Source organism: Pteropus alecto, unplaced genomic scaffold, assembly GCF_000325575.1.
Source record: "Pteropus alecto unplaced genomic scaffold, ASM32557v1 scaffold146, whole genome shotgun sequence".
Taxonomy (NCBI): domain Eukaryota; kingdom Metazoa; phylum Chordata; class Mammalia; order Chiroptera; family Pteropodidae; genus Pteropus; species Pteropus alecto.
Window position 1 is genome coordinate 1,032,274 of NW_006442107.1, and position 24,287 is coordinate 1,056,560.

The window sequence follows — 24,287 nt, forward strand, 5'->3', positions numbered from 1 at the left end:
AGTTTCGAGTATTTCCAAATTCCTACTTCTTTAAAGCATATAATATCCCCCCCAAATAAAACCCATAAACTCCTATTTTTCTCCTCTAGCATTCTACTAATTATCCTTATTGTAAAAATAATGGAATCCTAATTTATCACTCTACAAATCATGGTAATAACAAATTCATATCTACCTGTGAGTTGATGGATAACTTATTTATCTCCATTGTCTTTTGTGTGAAACCATCCCTGCTTCTCTATACAAATCAGCTTTTAGCAAAAGAGTGGAAAGAGGATAAAATACTCCAAGTCAAACCAGCATCTGATTCATGAAATGAGAGTGCTCTGGCTTCAAAGTGAACAACAGTAATGCCCTAAAAAAGTTGACCTAACTTTGTTTTTATTTTTAAAAGAAGCTCATTGTAAAGGAAAATCACACATGATTTACGGTTTTTCTCTGTAGAGCAACAGAACTTTAATCCACAGCTCATGAAAGGTTGCAAAAGCAGCTTGAAAATTATGCTGAGCTTAATTATACTTAATGTGAATTATTCAGAAGTGCAGACAGAGACTAAAAATTTATTTCATACAAAGAAGCTTGACATTTTAATTGGTCCTTCAGAATAGAGACAAAACAATTTCCTCTCATGAAAATTTACATCTTCCCTATCAGACCCTCAGCCTCAGCCAAGCAGAACTTCATTAACAAGATTAATTATCTAGCCAGTGTCTGCTTCATCAGGTGTATGGCCCAGGTGGACAGAGGAATACAAAATAATGACTGACATTTCTAACAGACAGAATTGATTCAAGGAGGGAAAAATATGACAGATTGAGCCACCATACCTTGGTCATTAGCCATTTTGTCAGGGTGCTCCACTGTGGGGGGAAAAAGAAATATTATTAGACTTTGACAGTTCCCCGCAAGGAAGCTGACATTTTAAATCAACAGCTTTTTAAAGTAAGTTCTCATATGAAGGCCAATGTCCTGCTGATATTAAATTGATAAGGAATCAAAGTTAAGGTGATTATTTTTATTAAATAATTAGAAGAAAAATCAAAAATAATGGTTTAGCTGTATAAATGTGTTCCTAAAAACATATCATTTATCACATTCCTCTAAACATAAATTCAGAATAATTATCATACAAATGTAATAAAAAATAAATTAACAGTGAAAAAAATTCACACAATTACCAAGTCATTTTCACCCGTATATTTTAAACAAATTAATAAATCTATTTTTTTGTATCCATTTCTTTTTCAATAAGAGAACAACCAATTCGCTCATGAATAGGGTAAAATAATAGAATATCATGAATACGGTTTAATCTAAATGGTTTGATAAATTTTTAGACCTTGTGAAGAAAAGTCTTAGGTTTTTCACAACTTCAGTTGAGTTATGAGTAATGTTCTGAAAAATGACTCTTTTTTCTTGTTGGTTTCTTTAAAATTAAAAAAAAAATTATTGCATTAACATTGGTTAATAACATTATATACATTTCAGGTCTACAACATTATAATTTGATATCCATATACACTATAGTATGCTCACCGCCAAAAGCGTAGTTTCCATCTGTCTCCATATATCTGACCTTCTTTACCCATTCTGGCCTCCTTCTACCTTGTAGCCTCTCTGGTAACCAACCACCAGCCTGTTGTCTATATCTGTGACTTTTTGTTTTAAATTTAAAAATATCTCTAAAAATTTTAAAGGTGGCTTACTTTCTATTAACCAAAGATAACTATATAGGAGGTAAATCTCTAATATTAAGGGTCTTATAGAAATTGTGTGACATTTTGACCACTGTAGATCTTTAAATCTCCATAATTAGAATGATTTCACCTAGACTAGATTTTTTTTATTTTTTTTGGAGCTTTGAGTCCTCAAGCATATTTAACTCACTCAATTACAGTCGAACTTGACACATAGGCTCCTATACTTGCTGGTTTGCTTCTTGTATATACCTCCATTAAATTCACACAGAGAAAAATGTAATAGCATTCCCATGAGCAGTAACTTATTACCTAGTCAGTTCTTTCATTATGTGTGATAGTTTCATAGCAAATCCATCATTTTTTGAGAAATATCTTAAAGTCTTACAGGTGTTGGTCCTTCCTTTTCTAAATTTAGAAACACAAATTGTCCAAAGGAATACATAAAATCAAAATACTTAAAAAATGATGCTGTCAACAAAAGCACCTTTAAGATGAACAAGATTTGTTAGGGTCACATCATCGGACAAGTTTTTAAACCAGAGGTCATTTATAATTTATTTCAAAATACTACGTAGATATATTTTGTGAAAAGGGTAAACTAGGAAAGGTATCTTAATAAGAAGACTTTGAATTCCGAATGACTCTTTGGAAAGTGGTATACACATGAGTGCTTATTACATTAAGATTCTATAAGCTTTATGTAAGTTTTATAAATGTCTCCGTATCTCCTCAAGATTTAACAAACATTTTTTTTTAAATTCACCATGCCATCTAATCTAATATTTTCTAACCTAATTATTACAATTTAATTTTTGTCTTGATTTTCTCTCCCATTACACATTGAAGACTAACAGCTTCTCAAAATATATTTTATTATAGTATTAGGGGTTTATTGATGAAAAGTGCTTTTGATAGGTAACTAAATTATTTGTACTTTATAGATAGGGATAGATAGAATTCTAATTTACACTATGTTGTAAGAAGTGCCCACACCAGTTCTCCAGTAAACAATGAAGAAGGATGTGTCAGGATCGCACATGATTACACAATCCAGGAAGGGTCATTTGGTAGACAGAATAGAACACAGTTGAGAAACTATCATAATCAACATCACATATTTAGGGGGAACTGTTTGGAATGATATCAAAAAAAAAAGAAAAGAAAAAAAAATCTCATATCATTTCCACTCTTTATCTCTTTTTTTTTTGTCTTTAATTATATACATGCATTATCTGCAGTCTAATAAATGTTTTAGCAAGTGACAAATAATATTTGTTATGGTGGACAATCTCATTCTCATTCTTATCTTCTGGATTTGTTATACTGTTAGCAAACCTAGACTAAACCGAACTTGAGACATATCGAATGTCTCAGGAAAGGCTATCTACTAAAGAGTATTTCCCAACAGGGACCAAAAATATTCTAACAGTTACTTTTTTAAAGACAAACACTGGCTTAAAATTATTGTAATTTAATGGCTCCTGTCAGTTATTAAAAAGATCATGTATTTTGTCACAAAATAATTTGAAGACTAAAACGTTTTTGAATGTTGAGTTCTATATTCTTGGGTGTGAGAGATGTACCTTTCAGAATGACGATTAAGGATGCCCAGGGAAAATGCCCTACTCTACTGCTCTTTCATTGCTTCTTTGTGTGTGGGAGGTGACGTCATCCCTCCACCGAAATCCTCTTTGGTCCATTCCATCCAGAACATCTCTCCTCCCTATTACTTGATAGGAAACATGGAGAAGCTTACTTTACTTGTTGGAATGACTCCTGTGATAGGCAGAGATAAACATGACCCTTACAAAGCTTCCAAGGGTCCTACAATGTGTGGATATTGCAAGGGGGAGGATTTGAGAAAGGGAGGTAGGTATTTGCAGAGTCCTATGTGGTCAGAGAATCAATTCAAGAGTCTTTTAATTAACATTCCAAGGAAAGAGTCAGATATACCACATATATGCATGTACATAAGAGTATAGTAACTTAATCTCTTTTTAATTATAAATGTCCTTTTAATTAACCAGTGATTACTGATTGAGCTTTCTGAACCCTTCTGGCTGGTGGCTAAAACTAAAAAAAGATAAAACTATAGTCTCTAGTAGAAAATGCTTCTGTTTTTGCAAAGACTTAATATGAAAGAATGAAGCTTGTGGACACCTGTCGGAGGCGTGATTACGACAAAGCACTTGCCTGTTACCCAGCAGACTACTGAGAGTTTTCTCAGATTCAGGACAACAGATAAACCTTACTCTCTGTCACACAAAGTTATGCTCTGATGAACAGTAGCCTTATGTGTTGAAGCAGCTTAGGAAAATGAAAATCTTAAATCAGAGAGCAATACTGTGGTGATTTAATGTCTTTAGTGTAGATTTGGTTCACTGTGGCTTCAAATCTCTTATGATGAGTAATTTATTCACCTTAGGACATTTGTCATTGTAAGTGACATGTAAAATGCATACGTGTACAATATCACTTATAGATAAAGATGGGCAATATCAATATTTCTGAAAACTTAAAGTGCACTGAAGACATCTAAAACTTATTTTACTATATGAGCAAGATTTGTTTAAAATATCTAAATGGCTATTAATGATACTAGGGTAAATAATAGTAAACATTCAAATCACGATATCAGAAATAATGCTTGTGAACTGTTATGACATATAACAAATTCCTGAATTTGTTCTTAGTTCTGAACATCATTTCATAGATGAATTTAGGGCACTTATGGTAAACAGTACCAATTGAGATATGGAGTTCATTAAATAATCTACAAGATGGATATCAGCATAGCCTGCAAATCCTGTGATAATTCGTCATTCTGCTGTTTAATACATTTGGATGCTTTAAGTCATCTTAAACCCTCCCTGAGATCTCTAGTTGGCACACACTGTGAGCATGAAATTAATTTGGCACCTGCCTGTAGATAAAGATGAAGCATTTGTGAAACACTATCTAGCTACATTTCATGCTCCCACAAAATGAATAACCAATTTCCTTTCGATTGCTCATTTTGAGTGAAACCTGATTTAGACATGAAGTCCTAAAAATCTGGATAGACAAAGATTAGCTCATTCCTTCCCGTCTGCCTCCCAACTTATACTCTGTTGTTAAGAACATGCAGTCTTAGGCTGAATGCTTGTTTGTGTGTTCCTGGCAGATTTTCAGATTATCTGTGACCAAATCCAGCTTTTGAATAGCTCACTCACCAGAAGTCGAAACTCCACTATTTATTAGGGTACCTTTCCTAGGAGAATTGAGAAATAGACTATATAGTTATTCTATGACTCTTCTTAGAATAACTGGATGAAAATGTCAGACATGTGTTTCTAATTTTTCAGTTGTTTGCCATCATGTATTATCAAGTTTTCAGCCAGAATATATAGGCAAAATGTGGTCATAGATTTAAGAGCTAACTATCTTTCATTAGAACATACATACCTTAAATATACATCTTTAAATATCAGCTATGAAACATTTGAATTATTTTCAATTGCTAAATAATAGAGGCTCTTGAAACCACTTGTCCTCCAGAAAAATATACTGTGCTTTAAAATAGAAAGAACTTACATGAAAATTATTTTGATGCAGTTACTATTCTTGAGCTTTAGTATTTTTCTGTATACACATATAACTATTCTTAAAATGAGTACTGATTTTTATTCTTGCAAGAATGTGTTTTCTTCTAATCATTCTGCAAGATTTGCTTTTGTAGTTGCTACTCTTGATCCTTAAAATAAATACATTCATTTAATTTGGGATTTTCTGTCTTGCCATCTCAAAATTTCCTTTAATATATAAGGACAATAGTTAATGAAAGAAAATATTTAAAGTTGGCAAGAGTATGCCATTCACATAACTCAATACTTTTTAATTTTTGTGCCCTTACATAAAATGGCTAAAGGGTTCCATTATATTTTGAATAGAATCAGTATACATTAAATCAATATAAAAATTCCAAGAAGATTACAAAAGAAAGTCAAATTAAAACGTCTGCCTTGTGCTGATGGCAGAAAATATAATAATATAATACATTAGATCTTTCTTTGACATGATGGTTTTCAGCATAAAAAAGTACATTTTAATTCTTTTTATTTTTTCCAATTTTATGGAGAAATAATTGACATATATCACTGTATAAGTTTAAGGTTTATGGCATGAGGGTTTGATTAACATATATAGTGAAATGATTACCTCGACAGATTTAGTTAACATAAATCATCTCATATGGATACAATAAAAAGAAATGAGAAAAAATCTCTTCGTGATGAGAACTCTTCGGGCCCACTCTCTTAACACAATTCCTATATATTGTCGAGCAATGTTATTGTAGTACCTGTGTTGTACATTACATTCCTAGTACTTATCTTACATATGGAAATTTGTATCTTTTGATCATCTTCCTCCAATTCCCCCTCACTCTCAAAATCACAAATATGATCTCTTTTTCTATGAGTTTGGTGTGTTTTGTTTGTTTGCTTCCTTGTTTTTAGATTCCACATATGAGTGAAATTATACAGTATTTGTCTTTCTCTGTCTGATTTATTTCACTTAGCACAATTCCTTCGAGACCCATCCATATTATAAATAGTAGGAATCCCTAGTTTTTTATTTTTTATGGCTGAATAATATTCCATTGTGTCTATATTGGCTTTCACTGTTTCCCAAGTTTGGTGTTTTCCAAATCTGCCTAATCATAAGAGTTACCTGGTGGCTGGGTACAAGTTACAAAACATAGATCTCAAGAAAGGACATTCAAAGTGTCTTTGATAACCCTCAATTCTTGTAGTCACAACTTTATGTAATCTTTTCTGTCTGAGTGTAAACAGAACCCAATAACGTCTTTATCCATTCATCCATTTATGAACACTTAGGTTGTTTCCATGTCTTGGCTATTTTAATAATGATGCTGTTATAAACATGAGGGTGCAGATATCGTATCCACACAGGGTTTTCATTTCCTTCCATGCATTCCCAGAAGTGGGAATCATATAGTAGTTCCACTTCTGATTTTTTGAGGAACCCCTATGCTGTTTCCCACAGTGGCCACACCAATCCCACCCACAGTGCACAGGTCCCCTTTTCTCACATCCACGCCAGCGTTTGCTATCTCTTGTCTTTCTGATAACGGCTATGCCAACAGGCATACGAAGTTATATCTCACTGTGGTTTTAATGTACATTTCAATTTATTTGGAATGTCCACTGTAGTCATGCTGCCAATAGAGATGGTACAGGGCAATTCCTAAAACAGACTCCAAAACTATTTTATAACAATCCCGTAGGATAAGAAAGGCAATAGTAGAAAATAATTCGAACCTTTCAGAGTCCTGAAGAGGATGGGATCAGAGAGGGGCCCCACTCCTTTCACATTTCGTGCTTGAATTCGAAAGTAATACATAGTGTCAAGGTTGAGATCCATAATTTGATGAGTCAGCCGATCACCACTGATTGTTTCCATAATCCAGTCATCAATTGGTATATTCTTGTCCAAGGTATAAAACAAGATGTAAGCTGCATAAATAGATGAATGCAAACTTAGTTTAGTGTTCTTCCTATATGCCATTCTTCTGCTTCCAAACGTCCATGTTTCCCAAATGTAATTTGCAATGATTATTATAGGTCCACAATCTGTAAACCACAATATTCGGTCCAGCAAGTAATGATTTTTTTTTTAATTGCAAGGATTAAATAAATAATTGCTTAAATATATATAACCTAAAAATGGAATAAGCCATTAGAAATGAAAAATATCTGTCATATTTAAAAATTCAAGGTTTCTGCTGCCTATAAATTCTGATTATTGGTTTATTCTAATATATAAGCATGATAAAAAATGTAAGACATAGATAACAAGTCTGTTTAATTTTCACCATATTCCAATAATGAAAATACGTAATATTTTGGCTTGTGCTTAAATAATAAAAATACACTGAAAAATATAAAATGCTATATATGCTTAAATTGTTATAAAAATAAATAATGATATATAATTATTGTAATAACTCTGTGAGGTTAGCAGGGACACTGTTGTCTTCCTTTCACAGGTGATGAAGCTGAGGATGACCCAAGCTAGGTGGTAAAAGGGCTAGGATAATGTCCTCTACTGCCATATGAAAAAAATCTAACACTATTTCCCCTAGTCCATCCCACCTAGGGAAAAAAAAGACAAGATATTTCTGGATAACTGCAGTTTATCTAGTTAATATCTCAAATGTTAAGAATCTATCATTTGATTGTATCATTTACACTCTGTGTTAAGGGATATGTTACTTGAATGTTAATAGGGTATTCAGTGGTGATAGTCTCAAATGCACCCACACAAATCCAGGTAACCCTGAAGATATTCATATTCTAACATTATATTTAGCCAATATGTAAGCTAGCTTTTATCTAAAAGCATTAATTCGTAATTTTGTATTACACTATTGGATGAATTTGTAAAAGAGCTTATCATAGATGTTTTGCTACATGAATATAGTGGTAGGCTCCATTTCTGTCAAAATTCTGCAATGATATCTGCATCAGATAGGCCACATATGTCCCTAGTTCTATTCTTATGCATTGAACACATTCTTTGTATTTCATATGTTTAAAAACAGAGGTCTTTCTTTGATTCACCTATTCCTTCCTTTGTTCTAAGAGTCCTTCTTGTCTTATCTGGACAGGGGACCCTCACACATAGATCTTTCAATGGTTATGTCATAGGGTTTTCTGACTCAGATCCACTTCCCTTACAAAATAACCAAGCACACTACCTAAATCTCAGCACAAACCCTTACTCCAGGAAGACTGCGGTAGGTCTCCGAGTCTACTATGCTATTTCTACCTCCCTCTTATTCCTCACTCTCTCCATCCAAATCTTACTCATTCATCAAGGTCAAGTTTAAGCTCCACCTAACATATGAAAGCTTCTTCTATAGTGAGCATTTCTTTCTGTAAACTTTGCAATACACTTCAATAAAGTATAAGAACATTTATATGATTTTTAAAATCATTCGTTACTTAATCTCACAGAGATTTATAGAATTATGCTTAGGTTTGGGGGATGCATTCTAGACAATGATCTGGATCTTTCTTCTTTGTGATTCTGTAGGATTAAGCAATGTTGCAAACTCCAAGATCCAGAAGTCCATTTCTCTTAAATTAAAATCAATGCTGAAAACTTGCATCTCTTGCTTTTGCTTTCACTTTTTCCCGAGTTGGGTGTTTTCCAAATCTGCCTAATCATAAGAATTACCTGGTGGCTGGGTACAAGCTACCAAATATAGATCTCAAGAAAGGACATTTTGATTTAATAGGTATGGCAGAAAGCAGCTTTCATATGTTAGGTGGAGCTTAAACTTGACCTTGATGAATGAGTAAGATTTGGATGGAGAGAGTGAGGAATAAGAGGGAGGTAGAAATAGCAATTATCCCACCTCCTGGTAGTTACAACCTTTATGTAATCTATTCTGGCTGAGTGTAAACAGAATCTAAATCTGGCTTTTAACTGAAAGAATACAGCAATTGTGATGACGTATCATTGCCATGATTATGTTACATAAGATTATAACTTCTGTTTTGCTAGCAGACCCTATAGACTTCTTTGTTGATTTTGATGGAATATGCTGCAAGATGGAAGATGGGCTCTGATCAACGCCCAGTAAGAAATTGAATCCTTCCAACAACCACATACACTTGGAAACAAATATTTCCCCAGTCAAGCCTCAGATGAGACATCCATTTAGCCTAAAGACTTGATGGCTGCCTTGTAAGAGTCTAAAGCAGAGTACTCAGCTAAGCTGTGGTTGGATTCCTGACCAACACAAACAGTGAGATGACAAATGTGCGTTGTTTTAAGCTGTTAACTTTGTGGTGGTATTGTAACACAGCAATCAATAATACAATGGGTTAAATGTAACCCCCTGGTAATCTGCACCCCAGACGATTTCTGCGATTATGTATGGTCAGGAATCACTACTTTAGTTGGTATTTGGAATCCGAATTTTTTTGGCATTTGTTAAGATGTTGATGCTGCAGATATGAAGGACTTAAATGCAGAGGGCTCAGGATAAGATAAAAGACCAAGATAAAAAATTCTGCAAAACTCATAAAGGTTGTATGACATTTTTCTCTGGTTAATATTAAAATCGGAAGACTATATACTTCAAAAGGGATTGTGAAGTATTCATTGGATAAAACAGTTGTTTCTGACTAATGGAGGTCCATTCATTTATAACTTCAGTATCCACGATCAACATCAATAAAATCTCCCAATATTCTTTGAGCCAGAGCAGTAGCCATTCTTGTCCCCAAAGAATTATATCTATTGAAAAGAAGACCCTGGTATTCTCGATGCTTTTATTTTTTTTTTTTAGCTTTTATTATGTCTGTGTCCTATCTCTTCAAAAGAATAAAAACATTCCTTTAGTTCAGGAGCCATATCTTATATTACATTTTATTCTTCAAAAAAAAAAAAAAACTAATAAAATAGTCTTCACATAATAGGTATTGAAACTCACTTATTAAATGAAATCCCCTCACCAGGAAGCATATCAGTTTTATATTCATGACATTTAATGAAATTGTTAAAGTTTCCTTGGGCTGTTTTAAGTGCATGATGAACCTGAAAGTTTAAAGAACTGTGTTTCCATCCCAGGTCAGCTAAACTTCTTCCAGATTTTCTTTATTTATCAAACAAGAATAAAACATTTGCCTTCACTATGCCTTTTTTCTATGTAAAAGTATTTAATGAAGCATTTAAAATGACAGTTCTAGGTCAAGTAAGGTCGAAGATGCAAGCATCAAATTCTGACCATTTCGAATTGTATTTAAGCAATTTCCTGACACTGATGGGAAAATCCATATATGTATATATTTTTTGTAGATTTGAGAACTGAGATAGGGAATAGAAACACATTACATTATTCAAGACGAAAAACTAGCCTTAGAGAAAGCATACAATTTCATTTGGATATGTGAGTTTGGTGTGTTCGGAGGGTATTAAATCCATTATGAAAGCCTTATCTTATAGATTTCCATATAACCACACAGGTTGGAACAAATTCATTGGTTTCTCACTATCTTTCTGTACCTACATATTCATTTCTCTGTGTCTAAGTCTCACTTTCTCCTTTTCTTTTACTTTTTTTTTTACTTCATTTTTGTCTCTTACTCACCTCAGCTTGTCAAATAATGAAGTGTTATGTCCTGTCATTGGCTGTAAAACCTGGGATTGTTAACTCACATGGGCCCACATTGGAATAATGTTTGTCTAAATATACATAAGATGCCACCTCATACATTGGTCACTTTGACTCTACTTATATAAATAGGCAGTTGTAATTCCACAAGCAAAGTGTTAGGAAGTGTTTGATTCTACCTCTCTCCTCTCTTCTGTCCTCTTTCATACTTCCTGCCACTCATTACTGATTCCCTTCCATGGATCAGGTAGACTGACGAGTACAGGGAAGGCCAGGATGACTCCTACCAACAAGGAGCTCAGCCTAGTGAAAATGTTTCCACTTTAAAAACATTGATTCTGATAATCATGCATATAAATAGATATATAAGGAAGAAAGAACCCATTTATTCTTTATTTGTGGTCAAAAATAACAGACTATGGATTCAGGAAGACCTGACATCAAGTAATAACTCTATCATTTACTAGCTTTGCAACCTTGAGCAACTTGCTTAATCTAAGTATGTCTCAATTTTCTCATCTGAAAATAAGTTGCTGTGAGATAAGGCATTTTAAGAATTTAATATATTTCTATTAAATTATCTTCTATGTAGTAACTACCTGGTAAATGTTACAGCTATTCTTTCTTAATATTAATAAGTCTAAAGGAAGTGTCATATTTGGAAGATCTGGAACTTTGGTTTCAAGTCAAACAATAGATTCAACAGCAATTCAATGATTATTCTACTCAGTAAATACTAATTACCTACTACATGCTAAGAATATTGTTACTGGGGAGAAAGCACTGAACAAAATCTGAAACCTGTTCTCATGGAATTTTCAGCCTTGTACTGTAAGCATTTGATTTTCTCTTATGATTATATGAAAAGGAGGTGAAGAGGAAGAAGACAAGATGATGTTTCCAACTTATGCAACTGATGGGAGTAAGAATATCTAGACACACATGATTTCAGTGTGAGGGCCAAGCTGGGTCCACCTTTCTAAATGGTCTTCTAACTGATTACTGAATATAACGGTGCGTTATTTAGCTGGTTAAGTGGGTGAGAGATGACAGTGGGGAAGGGAGGAAGGGAACCGGGGAAGTGGGGCGGGTAGAGAGAGGGGGAGGGAGAGAGACAGACAGACAGACAGACAGACAGACAGACAGACAGACAAGGGGATAGAATGAGGTACCAACAGGACAAGCAAGTGGAAATACACACTATGAAGTAGTGTTTGGATGGCTACTCAGAACTCCTTGGATGGAGATACAGATTTCAGAGACATAAATTTGTGTTCACTGAAGCCTTTGCTACCACAGAGACACTTTTTTTTTTTCCCAGAGAAAATAACAAAGAGAATAAAAAGATCCTGGGAAGCAACACTTAAGGAACAGGTGAAAGAAATGTCTGCTAACAAGACTGAGCTATAGCCTAGAAGTGGGGAGAAAAGTGGTTAAGTGATTTTACAAAAGTAAAGAGAGAAGAGAATTTCAAGGTCGAGGAATTGGACAAGACTATCAAACACCAGAGAAAAAATGAATATGAACTTCGCCATTAGATAGTAATGATAAGGAAACAATCTCTGAAGGCCTAACTCTTCCCTCCATGTTGACCTCTGATCTTAAATAATGTTGGGTGTTGCATTTATTTAGATCGTTTCACAACTGTATTAAAATTACTTGGAACATACCAAGTTCAATCCTTCTTCAGATAAATTAAATCATAAATCAAGAATCACTGATTTGGACCAGTAGGATACTAATAAGTTGGAGCAAAATATAGTGTAATAGTTAAGAGTATGAATCTCAGACAGAGCTGACTCCACAGCTGATCCCCCGCTTAACTTCTGAGTGAATGAACCCAAACCTTTAACGCCACCCTTCCCCCTCGCCCCCGTGGACTCTGGAATGTGCACAGAGGCTTCTAGCTAATCTTGAAATTTCCATTACATCTTCCTCTGGGGCAAAGATGCCCTTGATGTTATCTATCTCTCAGCTCACCCCGGTGCCAGGGCCTCCCAATATCTGGCTTCTTGGTTTCCCTGACCACCCATGTCTCCCTTTCCTAGCTTGTAGGTCCATCTCTATGTGGGGATAAAAGAGGGTGGTCTCGACTCTAGGGGATGAAAGATGTGGAGACCGGACCTTCCCGCTGCTGCTCAGGACCCAACTTCAGTACATGAGGTCCCTGTTTTCATTCGTCCACAAGCTGGACTTGTCTGCCTCGTTCTTTGGTCTCTCAGCCCTTTGGGCATCTGGGGGCCATACACAGCCTTCTCATCGAACACCTAGCTCTGCTACTTCTTGGTTATTTGACTTTGGAAAAATCATTTATCCCAGAGAAGGCCCTTGTCTCTTCATTGCAAAATGGAATAATGGGAATATATAAACACTTATAACAGTAAAGCGCTTAGCAGAATGCTCAGCATATGGTAAATGCTTAATTTGTTTTGAACTATTTTCTTCTGAAAATGTCAGTCCAAATACTTAGGCTGTCATTTTATGATCAAGGAATTTAGGCAATGGAATTATCTGGGCCTCCTCCTTCTCTTTTTTGTTTAATCTTTTTGAAGTATATATATTTACAAATTGATGACTAGGTTCTATGTAAAGCACATTAGCACAGCCTCTTCCTAGCATGGATTTCAGATTGAAATAATGATAGCTAATTTGTTTAAGTACTTACTGGGCATCAGGGACTTTTCTCAGTACTTTATTATAACGATTCTACAAAAGAGGGTCTATGACTATCTTTATTTTATAGATGAGAAAGTGAGACTCGGGGAGGTTATATAACTTGCCCAGGCATCTTCCTCAGAAGCTTAGGTTCTTAATTCTTAACTACCCTGCTCTACTGATGTGTACATGCAAAGACTCAGGAAAACAAAACAAAACACAACGATAAAGGTGGAAAGGGAGCATATTGCTCCACGTAAGCACACACGTGCCCGGACACACTGGAAAAGAGCTCACGCTTTCCTCAGCGCTTTCATGAGAAACTGAGTGCAGCAAATCTGGGTCTTCTGTCTAATGGTTTGCTATTTTGAATATTTTTATCAACTTACAAAAGTAATTTGATTGAAAGAATCAAAGTATGTATGGAACAGAAGTTGTCTTAAGGATTCTTAGTGTTTGCTGTCTGTTGAATTGAGTTAAAATATCTCAACTTCATAATCACAACTTGGTCTTCATAAACAAAATAGGCTTTTCAAGGAAGAAGGTATTCCCTCTCATACTTTTATCATACCAGTGTTAGAGATTACATTTTCAGTAGTGGGAATATTGAACATACAACTCTAAATAAAATACATGGATGAGGTTTCTTACACTTGCACTGTGATTTTGGCACACTGAAATTTTTGCTTAGATTAATTTGCATTTCTTAACATAGAGCAGAGTTCCATTTTTTCTCTCAAAAAGCAAAATAAAGCTTCCTTTCAAAGTCGTAAACACATTCTATTGTTTATATTGACTATCCAATGAGAATTATTTAAATAAGAGTGGAGAATTGGGTAGTATATGACTTATTTTATCCTTTACCAAAAATACATATATTTTTTCCATCAGAACTTGTTTTTAGAAAATATATTGTTTCTTTCTCCTTAAACTTAGTATCTGTTGATTTACCCTATGCTATATATAACTGTTTATAATATAACAAAATAGTCATCATGGAAACCAATCAAAATCTACAAAAGTACTGAAATGGAACCAATAAAAATAGATCAGAACACTGAGGGGAAAATAAGAAGAAAATTAGAATGAGCCAGCTTCTATTTTAAAAAGCCTGGTAGAGTGATAGCTGAGCACATAAGATTTGAGGAAGATTTTATGTCCTCCTTCTTTTTCCATATTTGTCAGCTCAAATGAAAATTCTGTTAGCTATTGCACTAAGAGCAATTTCCTAGAGAAAACAAGTTTTCAATTTAAATTTAAATCACATTTGAAAATTTCACATTATCTTTTCATTTTGTAAAATTCAGAAAGTAGCACATTCTTAGTGTTACTAACACATAAAGTAAGAATTTAATCTGAACTATAATTTCCATGCTTATCTCTGTATCACAGAATGACTGAATTACTTTGTTAATTTAGAAAAGCGCTATCCACCTCTTGTATGTAAAAAAGAAAAAAAAGGAGTGACTCTTACATGTGCCTAACCCAATGGTTCAAGTTAATTAGACTATAGTGTGCACATTTTTAGTTATACAATATTTTTCATAATAATTATATGCTATGGAGACATCTATTAAAAGACTAAAGTGATCATTTAAATGCAAAATCTCTGATAGAACTCCATTATATTTTTCATACTAAATTAACATTACAGGCTTCGAATGGATGCTTTAATTAGGCATTGATGTTATCAGCAATATTTGGCAAAATAAAATCTGTCACTGTGAAATATTCATTAAGTTCAATTTCTGTCAGTCAATATTAAGTGTTTTATGAACCTTAGGATTTAAGTAAGAAGCTAAAAGCAAAGTGATAAACTAAAAACCCCCAGACAAACCTTCTTTGTTTATGCCATACGGAAATACATGGTCATTAGGTGTCTTTTGTGTTTTATAATTGCCAAACAACTGGCTTCTTTTTAGTCATTTATGCTCAGAGGCAATCCATTGAAAGGGTGTCCTAAAGCACTCCAGAATGAAAAAAAAAGGTCTGTATATCTGAAATGCGCATCTTTCAGAAAGGAACGCAAATGAAGTGTGTGTGTATCTGTATGCATCTGTAGAAGAATTCCACAGGGTCAGTGCAGGCAAGAAGAGCCAATCAGAAGGGATCGGGAAGTCAACTGAAAGGCTAGGACAGAAAACTGATGCACAAAAGGCATGAGCAGCACATGGGAGGTTAAGCGATCTCAGGCCATGCAGAGCAATACTGAAAGAAAGCTGAGGTGCTTACCAGTAATTTTCCCATTGGCTTCCAAGGGAGGCTGCCAGCTCACAATGACAGCGCGAGGCTTCCCTTCTCGAGTAATGACTGTCAAATCCTTGGGAGCAGAGGTCGGGGCTGCCAGATGAAACAGAGACAAGGCCTTGTCATTGGATGTGAAAGAAAACAGATATTTATGGGACTTCTAATCATGGTGTTGACACTCAGAATCTATCATGCAGTATATCATGCTTATTTTGCCATTTGCAATTTATTTCAAGTACTTGAATTAAATAAGCAAACACACAAAAATACAGAAGTTAATGTTTTCTCGTGGAAGTGAAACTACTTTGAGAGGAGTGATTATGGAGAGGAGAAGAGAATATGTGTGAATATAGGGGAGAAAATTATAACTGGTATTGTCAAATGAGTGTCATATTAAAAAATGTAAGAACCATTATAAGAACAAAGAAAGGTACACGTACTTCACGAGATCGATGGCTACATGTCTCCAAGAGACAGAATTCTGTAATGACTGCAGGATTTCCACAAATGAAAATGTCACCTAATTCTACATGTCCTTAAAAGTAAGCCCCGCCAAAATAAATTTAAACACAGGTCAAAACATCTTCTTAGGCAACATACTAGGTATCTTCGAACAAGAAGGCAAACGAATATTTGAACATAGAGGCGGCAAGGGATTTATGAAGGTCTTAGCAGCAACCTGGCATGAAATTAGATGGGATAAAACCCTGCCTTTCTTCCAGCTACTTTTCCCATCTGCTGCTGAAGGGGAGCAGAATTTGTCACCCCAAAATATGCCTCTTTGGTATAAGAATTATTTTAGGCTGAATATTTGTAAGAAGCAGCAGACACAGGTAAAACTCTGAAAGCTGAGACGTTACTCTCTGTAAGAGAAATTACGTTTATATGGGAAATCTCCTGTTAGCAGCGTGTCTTCAAGCCTGGAATAGGAGGAGGATGGCAACATCTCTAGAAACTGTTACCAGTGGAGGAGAGACTTAAATCTGCATAACAAACATTCTTTACTGTGATTTGCCTGACGCCACCCATAACTGGCTCCCCATCCCCCAATATTTTCCTTTTATCTTAAGAGGAGATAGTCTCTAAGGTGGTGGCTTGGACCATTTGGGGGAATCACTCAGTTTTCCTAGGCATCTCCCATGTCTACTGGAGGTATACATGTTAGCAAACTTCTGTTTGTTTTCCTCTTGTTAATCTATCTTTTGTTATGGAGGGCAGCCTCAGCTAAAAACTTCGAAGGGTAAAGGAAAAATTATTTTTCCTCCCCTATGTTCTGCTCAACAAAAATTTAAATATACTTGTTAAAAAAGAAACCACAGGCCCAAAAGAGAGTTACTGTGATAAGACCCACATCAGCAAACACTTAATTGCTGTTCGGCCTCTCCCAGGAATGTGGTCTTTAACCAGTCAATCTAGAATTACCTGGTCAGCACTTGAGAGGTCATCTGCCTGACAGATCCCTGCTCTTCTCCAAAAAAAAGATGAATCTGCCTGAAATAATCCATTCTTGGCTAGAAATTTCCTTTTTCTACCCCCTTCTGCCCATAAAAGCCTTCTATTTTTGTACAGCCCCTCAAGATGCCTTTTTATTTGCTAGACAGGCTGCCACCTGATTCATGCATCATTAAAATCATGCCAATAAGAACTTTGAAATTTACTCAGTTTTTTTGTTTTTTTTTTACAGACTTCAAAGATGACACAATCTGGCCATGCCAGTCCAGTATCTTCTAGGCTTCATTTGACCTGCTTTCTTATTCCCTATGCTCTGAAATGCAGCTAGTTTTCATTTTAGGCAGCTTTTAATGTGCAAAGTCTTTCATCAATAGACTTTTAAGTTACCCTTAGCTTGGCAGAGGCAATGCCAAAACATAACTAAGTTCTGTGGTTGGGTTCTAGAGGAATTTCCTGATGTCTGCACAGAGATGCTTATATAGAACAAGTTAGGGACACCGTGGTCCTAACTCTGAACTCCTCTTCACTCTTACCATTCCCTTTGGCTCTTCTGTTGGTCATATAGCAGCGGTCCCCAACCTTTTAGGCATTAGGGACTGGTGCTCCTATGAGAATCTAATGCCTGATGATCTGAGGTGGAGCTGAGGCGGTGATGCTAGTGCTGGGAAGTGACTGCAAATACAGCTGAAGCTTTGTTAGCTCGCCTGTTGCTCACCTCTTGCTATGTGGCCTAGTTCCTAACAGCCCATAGACCAGTACCAGTCCACGGCCCGGGAGATGGGGACCATGTCATACAGTACACAGTCTGTGCATTATCAACACTCTATTTCCAGTTTCTCTCTTCCTAAATAGAATTCCAAATAGAGGAGACATCATACATTCACATCCTTCACACTATTTTATTTCCAGTGTCCTGATTCTCAAAACCTCTATGATTCCAGGTTAATTAAAGCTGCACCTGTTTATAATATCCTGACAAGGTTCTTAATATACTTAAATTAAAAAAAAAAAAAGGGAGTTGGAGAAGAAGGAAGAAGGAGAAAAATGGAGAAGTGAAGGAAAGGAAGAGGAGAAGAAGACAGGATAGGTTAGGTGCAGCTGATCCTTGAATAAAGAGAGTATCTATATATATGTATATACATGTATTTACATATATATATATATAATCAGAACAAGGACATTCATGCAAGAAAAGATATGTTATAACAAAATACCAGAGAGGCAGTGTTATCTTAAAGAAGGCTTAGTCTCATAAAGAGTTCATCATTCAAGATATTCTCTAAGCCACAGATAGAAAGTAATATATAGTCACAAACTGACTTAGAGTATTATACTAAGAATAATAAGGAATCTTCTGATTACGGAAGAAATTAAAAGATCTTTTTTTTTTTTTTTTTAACTAGTCAGAATAGTCTGCTTTTTCTTAAATGTGCTAAGATTCAAATTGATGCTTTTTTAGAAAACAGTCAAACGATGACTAGATTGCTTCACTGAATCTGTTACGGTATTCAAAAGAGATAAAATGACTCTTCAACTTTAGCTAGCCAAATAATACATTAAAGAGTTGGTTATTTAAAAAAAAAAAAAATCTGACAATCTATTTCAGGTGTCCTGCCAGTTTTTTCTTTTTCTTCAAGCCTTGTGAATGTTGATTAAATAGAGATTCTGGTATTGAAATCAATAGCTAAATTTTTAGCATTCTCATATGAACTGCAGGCTATTCCCTAATATCTGGAAGAGAATGTGGCCTTAACAACTCTAGAGATCCCTACTAAATCACACAGAATGTCTCTGGTCTGTGCCTCTGCAGCCTCCTGGGTTCTGCCTGCAATGCTCTTTTAGAAAGTCGTCACTGACTATCCATCCTCTTCGCATGAAATATAAATAAAGAACGATAATAAATACCGGGCCCTGGAGGCTTTATGCTTTCTTTTACAGCCACGCTGCCCCTTGTCCCATGAATACTGTGCTCCAGTTACTCCAAACCATTCATAACTGTCCCTTGAAGACATATTTTCGATACTCGCTTGTGTATTTTTGTACATGTTGTTCTTTTGGAAAGCCTTGAATTGGGTGCCTAGTGATCCATCCAGGCTCAATTCTTACTTCTTTTGTGAAATCTCTCCTATTTCTCCAGACAGAATTTATACTTAAATATATTTGCTCTGATTCCAACTTGCCCAAAATTTTGCGATTATATTTCTCGTTACTTCTGGTTTTTTAAAAAATCTTTTTCTTCTGTATTCGATTCTAATTCTCTCACACATATAGGCTGTATTCTCTTTAGTTTTTATACCAAGTTCCTATCTCAAGACCTGACATTACCAATGAACATTACTGGAAACTCATAATATGTCAGTTGACTGGACAAGCACTACCCTCTGGTTTGTTGGTTCTCAATTTCTTCTGTGCTTGAATTTCTTTAAGCACATGAATGGAAGGGAACAGTTAAGATTTAGAATTTCAGCCACAGAAATTGCATTGAGCATTTGTTATGTGGACTGTCCAATATTCCATCCCTTCCTGTTTCATTTAGAGAAGGATTTGGCTTTTTCCTTTGGGAACAAGCTCTCCTCTGTGTCATGTGAGCTTCATTGCCATAGACCCACTGTCTCTTCAGCTGTGTGATTCTCTCGTCCGGGGAAGTGAAAGTTAATACAGGGAAGAAAAACACAGACAGTCAAACCATTGTGACAGCAGCACCCTGAGGGGACAATCCAATAATTCCTCATCTCTAAAGCCTGGGAGTACTGCTGGTTCCTGTCCCTTTTCCAAGATCTCGTTATTTCAGGTGTCCTTCCAGTTGTTTTTATTTTACTTAAGGATGTTATCACTTGGACAGAATGTTTTATTTCAACAATTTGCCTGCTGCCCTCGTCTTTATCATGAGCGATTTCAGCACAGGTGCATAACAATGCAGCCCCCCACCTCCCCCAGTCTTTAAGTTACTGCAGAATTAGAAGCAAACCCTAAAGTCATTTCATTCACTTCATTTCCTTCTCACAGTTATAAAATCTGCAGACACTTGTGAATTACTTCCTGCTTCTCATCATCACCCAGAGATCTCATCCACATACTATTTACACCTTTGTCCAGATCATTATCTGTTTTGACAGTCACTGTTCCTACTAACCACATTTCTAAAAGTTAATATCTTGGTCAGCAATGGGTTTCACCACTGGTGTCCCTACAAGGTTAGGCAGTTGATGAGAAATCAGTAGGGTACATTTATTAACTCGGATGTTGGTGTACATTTTAAGTTTATGAAAGGGAAAAGTGAATGAATTTGTTTGCTTTAAGAGGCAATTAATACTCTTCTTTCACTCGGGGAAGACCACATGTATTACTGATTTACATTTAACTCTTTTCATCTGATTTTAAGTAAAATGGAAGAGCAGGCCTTTATTCTCCTCATAGAGCATAACCCATTCAGTTTGCCTAAGAAGGCGTGAACACTGGCATCTAGGGTAGAATTCTAGGTGAAAGAGTTAATATATGTAAACATGTAAAATAGAAGAACGGGATGTTGAAATTAAATCAGATACTCTAGAAAACTTTTTATAGGAAAAAAGTAGCCACAAAAATGTAAGAATATTCAGAGCGAACTCTGATTTTGCCTGAAATGAACATTAGAATTGTAATGCCACAGGACAAATTCGAGTAGAAAGAAAAATTCGACTTACCCAGAGAAGAATTTTATTGTCATAAGTTTTTAAAATTTGGAAATGTGGTGTAGTTTATTCCCAAATATAATATAATACATGAAACCAATCAAAATGCATGTTAAACCTTGTATTCTTCAGACGTTGAATCTCTGTGAACTATAAATGCCGAGTATACTGCATATCTGTTAAGGTTATAAATGCAACGTTTATGATCCATAGCGAATGTGACTGGTAAAATTTATAGTGAATTGAATTTACCCTAGATTTGAAGTATTTCAAATGGCATGAAGGTTTTCCATTGTGTTTTCTTATTTCCAAAGAGTGAACATGACTGCCTGGAAACTTCTTCCCATATCCAGCTGAGGTTATTTAGGACTACAGTTATAATGTAATGTATTATTTTGTATCTAATTTCTTTCCAAAAAGTAAATACCAGACATGACCATTCATCAAAGACACAAATGCTTTGGACAGAATTCAATGCATAGATTTCTGCCCTTACCTAAATTTATTAAAAAAAAAAAAAAGATTTCTAAAAGTGTAATGAACTATAAAGTATAAAATATTTTAGAAAAGGTGTAATTTAGATATTAAAATGCACTGTATTCCAACTTTCACAGACCCTGGGAAGCACCACTACCAAATATCAAAAGCAGAACTTTTGAAACCTTTCTTCACATACCTGCTTCATACGTGGTGGCGTGTGCAGTCATGCTCCACGTGCTTGACCGTCTGCTTTTTGTGACCATGACCGAGAACTCATACATTGTGTTTGGTTTGAGGCCTGTTGCTGTGTAACTCAGGGATGTTGTGTCTTCTGACTATACAAGTGGGAAATAAGCAAAGAAAAAAAAAATGAACTCTATCAACTTGGTAAATCAAAACATGTAAAAAAAACCCTATCAAATAAGACAATAAAAATGGAGTCTAGAGGGCTAGGACACAGCACGGACTTTACTTCCTTCCTGTCAACTAGTTTACAATAGATGAATGTACATCCAAAACAGGATGGTCAAAATCAGGTGTTATGTTCTTCAAAGGGGCAACTAGCGGATACATTTTGCCAAGTGAGGCAATAACCACAGTGAGAAGACCAATTCTATATCCTTCCATCAATTCCATCTTTAAGGTTATCCGTACTGACTTTAGCTTCAACTTATTTATAATGAAAAGAGATTTTCAAGGTTTTAATGCTATACATTTTACATAGATCATCATGATTATTTTCCACTGGTAATTCATTTTTAGAGTTCTGCTTATGATTTCTGAAAAAAAGGCTTTGAAGTTCAAACCTTTAGTGATTCAAGGATCTATTTGACTTCATACAGAAAATGAACAAAAGCAATGCTGTGTCATGTGGTTTTCTTCCTTTGTGCATATGTCACATTAAACAGTTTTAAGTATGGTCACTGGAACATTGATCACAAAGGGAACAACAAATTGGATAAATAGTAAAACATTACATTAGTGTTAATATTATCTGTTTTCTGAATCCATTTTCTGTTTAAACAAGTTAAATATATTTTAGTAGAAAGTAAATTATCTAATTTTATTACTTACTCAAAAGATCAAAATGGTAATGAGGAAAAAACAGATTAATCTCCTAGGTTAATCCTTATTTTCCATGTGATCAGGCAAATTTAAGACTATTTATGCCGCTTATAAATATCAATTTATACTTGGCATTTAGATATTGATCTTCTAAAGTTAAAAAATTTAAAATTTACTTTTACTTTTATATATTTATTATATTTATTACATATCTATTTGTACATAATTGAGGACAGCTCCTTTAATCCACCTATGTATGACAATACCCATTTCTTCCCTTACTTCTCTAGTGTGGTATATCCTTTTCACTTTACTATCAATCTTCCTTAGGTTATAGCTATGAAAACCTTATGTCTCATTACAAAACCAAATAAATATTTAACTGTACTAATAACATTTCGATGTTGTGCCCATCCATCTTATTAAAGTGATGACCTCATAAACATCTTTCAGAAGCTCTTCTTAAAAATAGCTGTAAAAATGTGTGCCTTAAATAAATGTAAATATACTTTGTAGACTCGGGAAGATGGAATCCCATCAAATAAAACAGAAAATAGGTAGCTAGTATCGGACATGCTGATGTATAGCTTCCAATCTTGCCCTCCTTCGCTCTCATTACGAATGCCTGTAAGTCTCAGAGAACAGAAATAAGGAGAGAGATGGGACCATGAGAAATGTTTCTTTGAGCATAGATACCACTGGCACCTGGGAGGCCACTAAGCAATACTGTCCTTGTTTGTACCTAGGATGACACACTTGCCTTTCACAAATTCCATGAATTCACTAAGTTTTCTCAGGAACCTCATGGAAAGTGGCTGCTCGTCATAAATCACTAGCCCACCGTGGCAGGCTGAGGAGTGAAAAATTATGGCTAGTTATTTTTGTGAGCATAGGATACCCAGGTACTAGGTTTCTAAGCCTCAGTTTCTTCATCCATAAAACAGAGATAACCATAGCATTAAAGTGTGAAATAAACAAAATGTAGCATCTGGCCTAGATTAAGTATTAAATAAATGTTAGCTACACTATTTCATGCATCGCCTAATGTGATATATAATTTTAGATATGTGTTATATTCTGTATTGAGCTGTCAGCATCTTGAGGGCAGAGACTCAGTCTTGCATGACGATTTTTTTATCTTCTGTAATACCTGTGCTGTAATTGGTAAGCACTAGTCAATAGTCAATGAATGTATTTTGAATGGAAGTTCATATAAAACATTATGTGATTAATCACTTTAGAAGAAAATAAATTACAGAAAATTTCTCTATTTGTAAAGAGAAACCAATATGGAGTCTTGGACAATCAAAATATGCATGTCTGGATTATGGTTTGCTTTGAGACTAAAGGAAGTAGAGAAGTTTTCCTGCGAGGAGAGCCTTGGATAATGCCATCAGGTCACCTGAGTCCCAGCTCTAGTTTAATGGGAAATTTTTGTCAAATTATACAGCCCGCCTATCTCTTAATAAACACATCTAAATACATACGTAACTATGAACAATCTTACTTATTCGTTTTATAGCAGCTGTGAATATCCCAATCATATAGATGAGAAAAATGAGGTTGAGCAAGTGACATGACAGAACGCAGCAAAGTCAACTCTTGAGCCCAGGTCATTTGACTCTATGTATGTATTTCTACCCCCTCTATCTTGTAAGTGCCCTGCCTGCCTTATCAATCTGTAGAGAAGGAGTGAGATGAAATAACAGATATGACAGTGGTTGGAAAAGTTCAAAATGCAAAACCAAAGCATTCTATTACCATTATTTGTAAAATTTAAATTTATTGTATGTCTTTCTAGTGGACCAGGTATGTTCTACATTTATCCTT

The 24,287-nt window shown here is 35.1% G+C and overlaps 1 protein-coding gene across 1 annotated transcript in view; it reads right to left on the reverse strand.

The window, feature by feature from the left end:
* DCC (DCC netrin 1 receptor) overlaps positions 1–24,287 on the reverse strand; it is a 1,008,917-nt gene that overhangs the window by 86,681 nt on the left and 897,949 nt on the right. Inside the window, exons 18-21 of the mRNA XM_006919890.1 lie at positions 21,589–21,727; positions 15,775–15,882; positions 7,022–7,216; positions 828–860 (exon numbers count right to left, since the gene is read on the reverse strand). Of these exons, the coding sequence (XP_006919952.1) occupies positions 828–860; positions 7,022–7,216; positions 15,775–15,882; positions 21,589–21,727 (475 nt within the window). The remainder of the gene's footprint in view (positions 1–827; positions 861–7,021; positions 7,217–15,774; positions 15,883–21,588; positions 21,728–24,287) is intronic.